Raw genomic sequence first — 13,502 nt, 5'->3', positions numbered from 1 at the left:
AAGAGAGCCTCATCAAAATTGAAACAAGCGGTTCTGTGAAAATTGAATTTAATCAGAAGCCACTGCCAGATTTCTGGATTGGCCTGTGCTCAGAGTTTCTTGCCTTGGAAAATGGCGCTGTTAAGACACTGATGCCCTTTGCAACCACGTACCCATGTGAGAGTGGATTCTCGGCCCTCACAAGCATGAAAACTAAGACTGTGTGTGGAAAATGATTTAAGACTGAGACTCTCCAATACAACCCAACATTGCAGAGTTATGTTCATCCTTCAAGCACACCCTTCTCATTAACCTGTGGTGAGTTATTCACAATTTTTGATGATCAAATAAAGTTTTATATGTAAGCTGGCTAAATAAAGAGCAAAATTATTGGTTATTAATATATTATTATTTGTGCCCTGGTCCTATAAGAGCTCTTTGTCACTTCCTAAGAGCCGGGTTGTAACAGAAACTCACACTAATTCTTATGTTTAATAAATGCATCGTATAGTGTGTGTGTGACAGGCTTAAAATGATGGCAAAAAAACAACATTTGATAGTGCGCTGACCCTGGTGCTAACGGGGGTACGCAGCTGGAGGTTGAATGTTTGAAGGGTACGGGGCTATAAAAAGTTTGGGAAACACTGGACTAGAGGAATTAACTTTTGCACTTTGTAATAGAGACTGTACTTCAGGTGTGCAATGTTTTTCAAGTAAACATTAATTTGGTCTTGTGAGACCTAACGGATTACTTCCTATTTATTTACGTCAAACTGAATCATATGTCGGTTGTCATTCAGTCCAAACATAAGAAGGGAAACTGTGAGTTCTTGTGCTTGCAACCTTTAATTGCATAACTAGGCACCTTTGGCTGAGTAGATACTGAGCCTCTAATGTAAGACAAATTCAAGGTAACATACTGTAGGCTCATCACTGTTTCCTACTAATACTACAAACAAGTACAATTGGAAAGCTCTACTGTGGAAAAAGCATGTACAGTTGAAGTCGGAAGTTTACATACACTTAGATTGGAGTCATCAAAACTTGTTTTTCGTACCTCTGAAAGTGGAACCTATATGCATGTATTTTGGAACTGTAGAGAGATTGCCAGATTCTGTACATACTATACATACTGCTGCACAGAAAATACTAGATGTCCAGTTTGGTATGACCCTGTGTATCTATCTTCTTAATGCCCAGCAGGACATTGTTCTTGATCCTGACAGAGAAAATTTGCTTATGACTATTACATACTTTGCTAAGAAATGTATTATTCTATTGTGGGCCTGTAATACCCCTCCTACATTTAAAATGTGGATTGACCAGATTGTTGACTTTCTCCCTCTTGAAAAGCTCACTTATGACCTCCGCAAGAGACAGCCCAATTTTGATAGACTCTGGTCTCCACTACTCAACTATATTTCAAATTGGACAGAGTGAATGGGGAGATTAGGGAAATGAGCAGATACATGTTGTGTAAGGTGCTGTAAAATCTAAAGACTAATTATTTGCTTGTCGTCTCAGCTAAGGCTGGAAAAAGCTAATAAGAACCTTGATAGTGCTGCTGCAAGTTTTATATATATATTTATTTTAATTTTTTAAATAATTATATATATAAATATTTTTTTAAATATATTTTTAAAATATATATATATATATATTTTTGTCACATCGGTAAATGTGGAATGTGTTTTGTTGGTTGATTGAAAAACAAGAAAACTTAATAAAACTTTAAATTGAAAAAAACTTGTTTTTCAACCACTGTGCAAATTTCTTGTTAAACAAACTATCATTTTGGCAAGTTGGTTAGGACATCTAATTTGTGCATGACACAAGTTATTTTTCCAACAATTGTTTACAGACAGATTATTTCACTTATAATTCACTTTATCATAATTCCAGTGGGTCAGAAGTTTACATACACTAAGTTGACTGTGCCTTTAAACAGCTTGGAAAATTCCAGAAAATGATGTCATGGCTTTAGAAGCAATTGGAGGTGTACCTGTGAATGTATTTCAAGGCTTACCTTCAAACTCAGTGCCTCTTTGCTTGACATCATGGGAAAATCAAAAGAAATCAGCCAAGACCTCAGAAAAAGATTGTAGACCTCCACAAGTCTGGTTCATCCTTGGGAGCAATTTCCAAACGCCTGAAGGTACCACGTTCATCTGTACAAACAATAGTTCACAAGTTTAAACACCATGGGACCACGCAGCCGTCATACCGCTCAGGAAGGAGAAGCGTTCTGTCTCCTAGAGATGAACATACTTTGCTGTGAAAAGTGCAAATCAATCCTTGTGAAGATGCTGGAGGAAACGGGTACAAAAGTATCTATATCCACAGTAAAACAAGTCCTATATCGACATAACCTGAAAGGCCGCTCAGCAAGGAAGAAGCCACTGCTCCAAAACCACCATAAAAAAGCCAGACTACGGTTTGCAACTGCACATGGGGACAAAGATCGTACTTTTTGGAGAAATGTCCTCTGGTCTGATGAAACAAAAATATAACTGTTTGGCCATAATGACCATCTTTATGTTTGGGGGAAAAGGGGGATGCTTGCAAGCCAAAAAACACCATCCACACCGTGAAGCATGGGGTAGGCAGCATCATGTTGTGGGGGTTCTTTGCTGCCGGAGGGACTGGTGCACTTCACAAAATAGATGGCTTCATGAGGAAGGGAAAATGATGTGGATATATTGAAGCAACATCTCTAGAAATCAGTCAGGAAGTTAAAACTTGGTCACAAATGGGTCTTCCAAATGGACAATGACCCCAAGCATACTTCCAAAGTTGTCGCAAAATGTCAACAAAGTCAAGGTAAGGACAACAAAGTCAAGGTATTGGAGTGTCCATCACAAAGCCCTGACCTCAATCCCATAGAACATTTGTGGGCAGATCTGAAAAAGCATGTGCGAGCAATGAGGCCTACAAATCTGACTCAGTTACTCCAGCTCTGTCAGGAGGAATGGAACAAAATTCACCCAACTTATGTGCAAAGCTTGTGGAAGGCTACTTGAAACGTTTGACCAAAGTTAAACAATTTAAAGGCAATGCTACCAAATACTAATTGAGTGTATGTAAACTTCTGACCCACTGGGAATGTGATGAAAGAAAAAAGTCTGAAATAAATCATTCTCTCTACTATTATTCTGACATTTATCATTCTTATAATGAAGTAGTTATCCTAACTGACCTAAGACAGGGAATTTTTACTAAGATTAAATGTCAGGAATTGTGAAAAATTGAGTTTAAGTGTATTTTGCTAAGGTTTATGTAAACTTCTGACTTCAACTCTAGATTATGTGTAACAGGCAGTATTTTCCAAGTAAAAGAAAGAAAACCTCTGATTTCTGCAATGCAATATTTAATGGAATCTGACCAAAGGTCTTCAAATCAACTTATACTGTATATTTTCCTTTTTTATTTTCCTTTTATGTTGCTTTAAAGTAACTGTCCAGTGAAAACATCGCATTTAAAAGTTAATATTCTGTTAACTCATACCCAATTAATGTTGTTGACTTGTTTTATACTCGTATTTGGCATACATTTGAGAAAACAACACTGGTTATTTCCACATAGAGAATGATATCATCTTGCCTAATTGGCTGAGCTGACCAATCAGTGGTCTACTTACATTAATATTTGAATTGACAGTATACTTCCACACCATTCTGTTTCTAGGGTATACCCATACAATTCCAACACGGAGAAGCTGCTTGTAAAATGCTTAATTACATTTTTTGGAAGGAAAAGTTTTTCACTCATATTGTCATTAATTATTGGTCATATTTCATACAAATCTGAAAACATTGTAAGGTTACGATTTCTTAACGCAAACAGTACACCATTGCATGACCATACCAACCGCTACATACAAGCCCTCTGCAAGGCAGTATACAGTATGGTGCAATAACTGCTCGGTAAAAAAATAACAGCTGGCGTTAGGACCACGTTTCTGACCAGGCAGAGGTAGTAACCCAAAGAGAAAGAGGGAGAGAGAGAGAGGGTGAGAGAGTTTGAGTCTGTCGCGAGTTCAGACCCAATCGCTGCGGCATCTTCATCAGAATGTATTATTAGACTACTGCAAACGGGTGAAGACACTCCACTTGCAAAGAGGCTGCGCGTCCTTGGGACTTGGTGATCTTTAAAACGTGTTTTTAGTTTAGCATTTGTTTACATAAATAAATAAAGTGGCAAAAGTGCAAAATAGAGACAACTCTTTCCAGGATCCTTCCAAAAAGAGCCATGGATTATATAGGAAGACACATTTTTATTCATATTGCGCTCAGTGTTTTGATAGGTAAGTAACCTACTGGCTAGTCATTCATTGATAATCTACTTGGCTATATTTGGACACTTATATTAAATCAATTTCAGTAATATTTTCTTCATCACTTTAGTTTGGTGTAGTAGGATTACTAAACTGAGTCAACTTTATTCGAAGTTTCAACATCAGTTCCCCTCACGGTCATGAGATTCGTCTACTCCTATGATAGGCATATACATCAATTAACTTTATTGGGCAATTGTTACACATTCACTGAAGTGTTACAGGTTGCGTGCTAGGAATGTAAAGGTAATTTCCTATTGATCTGATTTAAGCAGCGTTTACGGTGAATGCAGCCTCCGCGGGAACATCGCCTTTAAATGTAAATGATGCTGTAACGCTGAATTTCCGAGACACAGATTGAATTGCTCCCTTAGAGTCATTTTCAACTGAGTTGTTTCTAGAACATTGCTATTTGACATACACGGTGATTATTGTACGTTTGAAACCCTGCATGTTTGGAACGGTGCTGGATTATATCAGAACACGATATCCAAAAGGATAGAAGTCCATGTTGTCAATATGTAGCCCACTTAACTGTGCCTCATACTTTTTTCGTACTGTAGGTTATGTCCTTGATTTACTTGTATAACCTTCTAAACTAGAATAAGCCTTTATTGGCCATACATTATACAAATCCTCTCAATCTCCACAATCAGTAATGTCTCAATCAGAGAGTTCCTGGGGATCCTGCTGGTACATGTCTGTTTGAACTGGAGCCTACATTTCTGCATATAGGGCTTCTTTTGAAGATGGGCACACTGTAAATGTACACACACTACCACACACTTTTTGCCTTATGATTTAGCATTAGCAACAAGTCAGCGTTTTCTCAATTAGTTTTATGTAAGTATGACAAGAAAACACTCATGTAAGATTCATGAAGTTCAACTGTAAATTTAATCAGAATAATTTAGTAAATGTTGTTTTCATTTGGCTAAAAAATAAAGTACTTGCATAATTATCTCTCAACTTTTTAAGAAGAAAAATGATAAATTATATTAAAAGTGTCCAAATTATAGTAGGTGGTTTTACTCTGTTTTATAGTGGCTTATTTCTTTATAGTTTTATGAAATGTTTATTGCTATATATTGTGGCAGAATTTTCCCTAGATGAGGATCATTTAAGTATTTCACATCAAATCAAAATAAATCACTACCCTCTGTAGTGCCTTGTGGTCGGAGGTCGAACAGTTGCCGTAGCAGGCAGTGATGCAACCATCCTCTCGATGTTGCAGCTGTAGAACCTTTTGAGGATCTCAGGACCCATGCCAAATCTTTTTAGTTTCCTGAGTTGAATAGGGTTTGTCGTGGTGTGTTTGGACCATTCAAGTTGGTTGGTGATATGGACACCAAGGAACTTGAAGCTCTCAATCTGCTCCACTACAGCCCTGTCGATAAGAATGAGGGTGTGCTCGGTCCTCCTTTTCCTGTAGTCCACAATCATCTCCTTTGTCTCAATCACATTGAGGGAGAGGTTGTTGTCCTGGCACCACGCGGCCAGGTCTCTGACCTCCTCCCTATAGGCTGTCTTGTTGTTATCGGTGATCAGGCCTACCACTGTTGTGTCATCGGCAAACGTAATGATGGTGTCATAGTCGTGCCTGGCTGAGCAGTCATGAGTGAACAGGGAGCTCAGGAGGGGACTGAGCACAACCACCTGAGGGTCCCCTGTGTTGAGGATCAGTGTGGCAGATGTGTTGTTACCTACCCTTACCATCTGGGGGCGGCCCGACAGGAAGTCCAGGATCCAGTTGCAGAGGGAGGTGTTTAGTCCCAGGGTCCTTAGATCTGTGGATCTGTTGGAGTGGGTCTAGGGTTTCTGGGGTAATAGTGTTGATGTGAGCCATGACCAGCCTTTCAAAGCACTTCATAGCTACAGACGTGAGTGCTACGGGTCAGTAGTCTTTTAGGTAGGTTTCCTTTGTGTTCTTGGGCACAGGGGCTATGGTGGTCTGCTTGAAACATTTTGCTATTGCAGACTCAGTCAGGGACTGGTTGAAAATGTCAGTGAAGACGCTTGCCAGTTGGTTAGCGCTTGCGCTGAGTACACACCCTGGTATTCCGTCTGGCCCTGTATACCACCCCAAGGTAGAGGTGGTATATAGAAGATAGTTCTATTTGGTAAAAGACCAAGTCCATATTATGGCAAGAGCCGCTCAAATGTTCAAAGAGAAACTACAGTCTATCATTACTTTAAGACATGAAGGTCAGTAAATTCTGAACATTTCAAGAACTTTGGGCAGTCGCAAAAACCATCAAGCGCTATGATGAAACTGGCTCTCATGAGGACAACCACATAAAAGGAAGACCCAGATTTACCTCTGCTGCAGACGATATATTCATTAGAGTTATGAGCCTCAGATTGCAGCCCAAATAAATGTTTCACAGAGTTCAAGTAACAGACAGATCTCAACATCAACTGTTCAGAGGAGACTGCGTGAATAAAGCCTTCATGGTCGAATAACTGCAAAGAAATCACTACTAAAGGACACCAATTGTAACGATTGTCGTCGGGAGAAGGAGAAGAGGACCAAAGTGCAGCGTGGTACGTATTCATAATACTTTTAATGAAGATGAATACCAGAATAAAAACAACAAACTAACAGTTATGTAAGGTGCAACAAAAACACTAAACAGAAAATAACTACCCACAACCCATAGTGGGAAAACAGGCTGCCTAAGTATGGTTCTCAATCAGAGACAACGATTGCCAGCTGCCTCTGATTGGGAACCATACCAGGCCAAACACATATAAATAGAAAACATAGAACACAAAACATAGAATGCCCACCCCAACTCACACCCTGGCCAAACTAAAACAGAGACATAAAAAGGAACTAAGGTCATGACGTGACACCAATAAGAAGAGATACTTGCTTGGGTCAAGCAAAACAAGCAATGGAAATTAGACTGGTGGAAATCTGTCCTTTGGTCTGATGAGTCCAAATTTGAGGTTTTTGGTTCAGACCGCTGTGTCTTTGTGAGACACAGAGTATGTAGGTGAACATATGATCTCCACATGTGTGGTTCCCACCGTGAAGCATGGAGGAGGAGGTGTGATGGAGTGGGGGTGCTTTGCTGGTGACACTGTCAGTGATTTATTTAGAATTCAAGGCACACTTAACCAGCATGGCTACAACAGCATTCTGCAGCGATACGCCATCCCATCTAGTTTGCTCTTACTGGCACGATCATTAGTTTTTGATTAGCATAAAAGACTGTATAAATTAAGTAATACAAATACCAAGCTATATTGTATGCTAAAATAAATGGGAAAATTATATTATTTTATACCAATATAATTGCTCAGAGAAATACACAAAGATAGGTGCCAAAATGATTGGCACTAATAAAGATTATTATACATTATTATATATTATTCTAAAATCAAACAAAATACGGTCAGATGCCGAGCAGTTGCCATACCAGGCGGTGAGGCAACCGGTCAGGATGCTCTTGATGGTGTAGAACTTACAGTGAAACGCTTACTTACAAGCCCCTAACCAACAATGCAGTTTAAAAAATATGAATAAGAATAAGAAATAAAAGTAAAAAGTAGTTAAAGAGCAGCAGGAAAATATACAGGGGATACCAGTACAGAGCCAATGTGCGGGGGCAGCGGTTAGTCGAGGTAATTGACGTAATATGTACATGTAGGTAGTGTTAAAGTGACTATGCCTAGATTATAAACAGAGTAAGCAGCATAAAAAGAGTGGTCTGGGCAGCCCTTTGATAAGATGTTCAGGAGTCTTATGGCTTGAGGGTAGAAGCTGTTTAGAAGCCTCTTGGACCTAGACTTGGTGCTCCGGTACCTCTTGCCATGCAGAAGCAGAGAGAGTCTATGACTAGGGTGGCTGGAGTCTTTGACCATTTCTAGGGCCTTCCTCTGACACCACCTGGTATAGAGGTCCTGGATGGCAGGAAGCTTTGCCCCAGTGATGTACTGGGCCGTATGCACTACCCTCTGTTGTTCCTTGCGGTCGGAGGCCGAGTAGTTGCCATATCAGGCAGTGATGCAACTAGTCAGGATGCTCTCGATGATGCAGCTGTAGAACCTTTTGAGGATCTCAGGACCCATGCCAAATCTTTTCAGTCTCCTGAGGTTGAATAGGTTTTATTGTGCCTTCTTCACGACTGTCTTGGTGTGCTTGGACCCTGATAGTTTGTTGGTGATGTGAACACCAAGGAACTTGAAGCTCTCAACCTGCTCCACTACAGCCCTGTCGATGAGAATGGGGGCGTGCTCGGTCCTCCTTTCCCTGTAGTCCACAACATCTCCTTTGTCTTGATCACGTTGACGGAGAGGTTGTTGTCCTGGCACCACTCGGCCAGGTCTCTGTCTCGTTGTTGTCAGTGATCAGGCCTCCCACTGTTGTGTCATCAGCAAACTTAATGATGGTGTTGGAGTCGTGCCTGGCCATGCAGTCATGAGTGAACAGGGAGTACAGGAGGGGACTGAGCAGGCACCCCCGTGAGGGTCCCCTGTGCTGTAGATCAGTGTAGCGGATGTGTTGAAAACCTACCCTTTCCACCTGGGGGCAGCTCGTCAGGAAGTCCAGAATCCAGTTGCAGAGGGAGGTGTTTAGTCCCAGGGTACTTAGCTTATTGATGAGCTGTGCACTGTGGTGTTCAACGCTGAGCTGTAGTCAATGAAGTGCATTCTCACATAGGTGTTCCTTTTGTCGAGGTGGGAAAGGGCAGTGTGGAGTGCAATAGAGATGACATCATCTGTGGATCTGTTAGGGCGGTATGCAAATTGGAGTGGGTCTAGACTTTCTGGGATAATGGTGTTGATGTGAACCATGACCAGCCTTTCAAAGCACTTCATGGCTATAGACGTGAGTGCTACGGGTCGGCAGTCATTTAGGCAGGATAACTTAGTGTTTTTGGGCACAAGGACTATTACAGACTCGGACAGGGAGAGGTTGAAATGTCAGTGAAGACACTTGCCAGTGTGTCAGTGCAAGCTCGCAGAGTACACTTCCTGGTAATCCGTCTAGCCCTGCGGCCTTGTGAATGTTGACCTGTATCAACGTCTTACTCACATCATGAACTACCAAGTACCAGGACATTTTAGCAAAAAATCTGGTTGCCTCTGCCAGGTGGATGAAACTTGGCCGCAAGTTGATCTTCCAAGACAATGACCACAAGCACAAATCAAAATCTACAAAGGTATGGTTAATTGACCAAAAATCAACATTTTGCGATGGTCATCTCAGTCTCCGGACATGAACCCCATTGAAAACCTGTGGTTTGAATTGAAGAGGGCAGTCCATAAGTGCAGACCGGAGGATCTCAAGGATCGGGAAAGATTCTGTATGGAGTAATGGTCTAAGACCCCTACCAATGCGTTCTCCAATATCATAAAACATTAAAAAGGCTGTGTTGTTATCCTCACAAGGGGAGGGTGCAGAAAGTATTACATTATAGCTCAGTATTTGTATTATTTATTTTATACATAATTTTTTGCTCATGTTCATCAAGGGTGCCAATAATTTTGGATGTGGCTGTACTTTATTGGGGTGGCAGGGTACCCTAGTGGTTAGAGCGTTGGACTAGTAACCGAAAGGTTGCAAGTTCAAATCCCCGAGCTGACAAGGTACAAATCTGTCGTTCTGCCCCTGAACAGGCAGTTAACCCACTGTTCCTAGGCTGTCATTGAAAATAAGAATTTGTTCTTAGCTGACTTGCCTGGTAAAATAAAGGTAAAATAAAAAAAATACTCCTTATCCTCTGAGATCTGGTTTGTATTCAAGGTCAAACACAACTGCTTTACTCACTAATGTCTCAGGGTCAGATGATATTGTCAAGGTATTATACGGATGTTGAAGCTGTATTTTACAGTCACTATGGACGGACACACAAACTATGAGAAAATTCACTATGCTATTTTTTAACAGTAATAATAATAACTATTTCTAGAGTGCTTTTCAATAACAAATGATCAAAGTTAAATCATATAAATAAATAAAAGCACTACAAAGATACAGAGACAGAAGTTAAACAAAATACCTAAATAAAATCACACATTAAAATCAGTTTTTTATAAATGTGGGATTTAAAAAGAGGCACTCTCACAGCCTGGGGTTCGATCCCATAACTGGGAGTCCTATAGGGCGGCGCACAATTGGCCCAGCATCGTCTTGGCTAGAGGAGGGTTTGGCTGGGGCTGACTACGGTCGTCAGTTGAACTGTGTTTCTTGCGACACATTGGTGCGGCAGGCTTCCGGGTTAAGCGAGCGGGTGTTAAGGCACTTGAATCGACCTTCGCCTCTCCCGAGCCCATCTGGGAGTTGCCGTGATGAGACAAGGTTGTAATTGAATCGCAATTGGATATCACATAATTGGGGAGAAAAGGGGAGTACATTTTTAAAAATAATAAATAAAAAAGAGGCACTTATTCTAAAATCCTGATCTCCTTTGACAAGGGAACCCAATGTCCATAAGTGACTTCTGTTTTAAGCTCATGGGAGTGTTATTCCTCCATGTTTTCTTCAAATGGTGATAAAGTATACCCCTGTGGTTAAATGTGTTTGAAGGTAGTGGGTTTGATCAGCACCAAGCTCATTTGTCAGGATAAATTGTCCAGGTCATATCACCACAAAAAATCCTTTGTGAATAAAGAATAATGATAATAATGATGATTCCTTGTTACATTCATCAAAGCATGTGTTGTTGACAGTAGTCATTGGTTAAATGAATTATACTACTTGGACCTTCAGCTAATAGGAAAAGGCTATAAAAGGTAATAACACTGATGCTCAGAACATTTTGATATGATTCTGGGATCTTTCTGTAACTGTCTTGAGAGTAAATTGACTGTCTTGAGAGTAAATTGACTGTCTTGAGAGTAAATTGACTGTCTTGAGAGTAAATTGACTGTCTTGAGAGTAAATTGACTGTCTTGAGAGTTTTTTGTTGTGCTGCTTTCAGTTTCCAGTCTTATTCAGTTCCGGTTGTTTATAGTCAGTAAAGAACTTTAAAGCTGTGTTCATTTTCTAATGACCTATGAAAGATGGAAAGGAGTGAGTTGTACAGGCATTTAATGGTGCATTGGAAGAACAGCACCATGGTCTAGGCCTTTTAGCTCCAGTAAATTGCCCATGCACTGTCAAAGCTCCATTATTAGTGTATCCCTCTGGACATCCCCTCTCAGTGAGCACAGCATCATTCTTTCTTGACATCCTGTAGAGCTTCTAACACCAACATGTGTGATATGTGTAGCCTTTTCTGAATGAATAGACAGTGGATGACTCAAACAGTATAAACCCAGCAAACAGAGGCTGTCCTGATGACGTTAGTCAACCTTTCTGCCATGTCCCGGGGTGGTATTACCGACTCATTATTGTTTGCAGTGTAAACTAGTGTCAGCTGGGAATTATGCAGACCACTGATTGTTTTTGATGTGTCTCTATAACGAATCATGCCTCAGGATTTGGGTATGGTTTTCATTAAAACAAGAATGGAAATAAATGGCTCCCTTCCAAAGATCTTTTCTGTTGAATGACTTAATTTTCTTGCAGATGAGATAAAGTATCATACATTTTGGGCACTCTTTTGGCCAGAATACAGTTTGGAAATACCTGAAATAGCTCAGTATAGATTTATTACCTAGCGTGTCGAGAGCATCAAGTTCCTTGGTCTTCAAATCTCTAAAATGGTCCACACAGGCGCACAGTCATGAAGAACGCACTACAACGCCTTTTTCCCCTCAGGAGGTTGAAAAGGTTTGGCATGGGCCCTCAAATCCTCAAAAAGTTATACAGTTGTACCATTGAGAGCATCTTGACTGGCTGCATCACTGCTTGATATGGAAATAGCACTGCCCTCGATCGCATGGCGCTACAGATGGTGATGTGGACAGCCAATGCATCGCTGTGGCCGGGCTCAAAATGGCTACACAGACTATCTGAGTTGACCATTGTATTTATACATTTTCTTTACAAGTCTCTACGCGCACTCACAATGCTGTACACACATGCACACTGACACTCCAACACACACACAAACGCTTGCTTCATTTGGTCAAACACATAATATGAAGATATATTTATACTGACTCTATACACACTCACATCCACTCACATACAATCATCATATACTGTATGCTGCTGCTATTCTGTTTATCATATATCTGGATGCCTAGTCACCTTACCCCTATACATATCTACAGTGCTGTCAGAAAGTATTCACACCCCTTGACTTATTCCACATTTAGTTGTGTTACAGCCGGAATTCAAAATTGATTCATATATTTTTTACACACCCATTTACACACAACATCCCATAATCACAAAGTGAAAACATGTTTTGGAAATGTTTGCAAACTTATAAACAATTCAATAGAGAAATATTTGAATTAGGTAAGTGTTTACAGCCCTGAGTCAATGCTTTGTATAAAAGCACATTTTGCAGTGTGCATCTTTCCAGGTAAGTCTCTAAGAGTTTTCCACACCAGATTGTGCAACAATAGTCTGTTATTCTTTTCACAATTCTTCAAGCTCTGTCAAATTGTTTGTTGATCATTGCTAGACAACAATTTTCAGGTCTTGCCATAAATGTTCAAGTACATTTAAGCCAAAACCTCCCTGGTCTTTGTAGTTGAGTCTGTGTTTGAAATTCACTGCTTGACTGAGGGACCTCACAGATAACTGTATGTGTGGGGTACAGACATTAGGTAGTCAGTAAACACTATTATTGCACACAGATTGAGTCCATGCAACTTATTATGTGACTTGTAAAGCATATCTTTATTCCTGAACTCATTTAGGCTTGCCATCAGCATGGGGTTGAATACTTATAGACTCAAGACATTTCAGCTTTTCATTTCATCTTTTCATTTTGAAAAACGTATTTCCACTTAGACATTATGGGGTATTATGTGTAGGCGTAGTGACAAAAAAATCGGATCAATTTTAAATTCAGACTGTAACACAACAAAATGTGGAAAAGGTCAAGTGGTGTGAATACTTCCTGAAGGCCCTGTACCTCTACCTTGTGTTATTTTGAGTACTACATTGATATTGATTACGGCATTGTTGGGTTTGGAGCTTGCAAGAAAGGCATTTCACTGTACTTGTGCACGTGACATTACAACTTGAAACTTGAAACTAACCCAGTAAGTACTGTTACCCTTGGAAGAAAAATGGCCTTTGAAAATATAATGAGGAAAACACTCCAGTGTGAGAACT

The 13,502-nt window shown here is 40.2% G+C and overlaps 1 protein-coding gene across 2 annotated transcripts in view; it reads left to right on the top strand.

Annotated features, from left to right (window-relative positions):
- Nucleotides 1-3,983: 3,983 nt before the first annotated feature.
- The window catches only part of LOC112261995 (leukocyte tyrosine kinase receptor-like), an 88,263-nt gene continuing 78,744 nt past the window's right edge, over nt 3,984-13,502 (top strand). For both annotated transcript variants that reach the window (XM_024437656.2, XM_024437655.2), the window contains exon 1: nt 3,984-4,282. In XM_024437656.2, the coding sequence (XP_024293424.1) occupies nt 4,228-4,282 (55 nt within the window). In that variant the 5' untranslated portion in view covers nt 3,984-4,227. The remainder of the gene's footprint in view (nt 4,283-13,502) is intronic.

Source organism: Oncorhynchus tshawytscha, linkage group LG11 (genome assembly GCF_018296145.1).
Source record: "Oncorhynchus tshawytscha isolate Ot180627B linkage group LG11, Otsh_v2.0, whole genome shotgun sequence".
NCBI classification, from domain to species: domain Eukaryota; kingdom Metazoa; phylum Chordata; class Actinopteri; order Salmoniformes; family Salmonidae; genus Oncorhynchus; species Oncorhynchus tshawytscha.
This window is presented reverse-complemented; position numbering and strand designations above follow the sequence as displayed.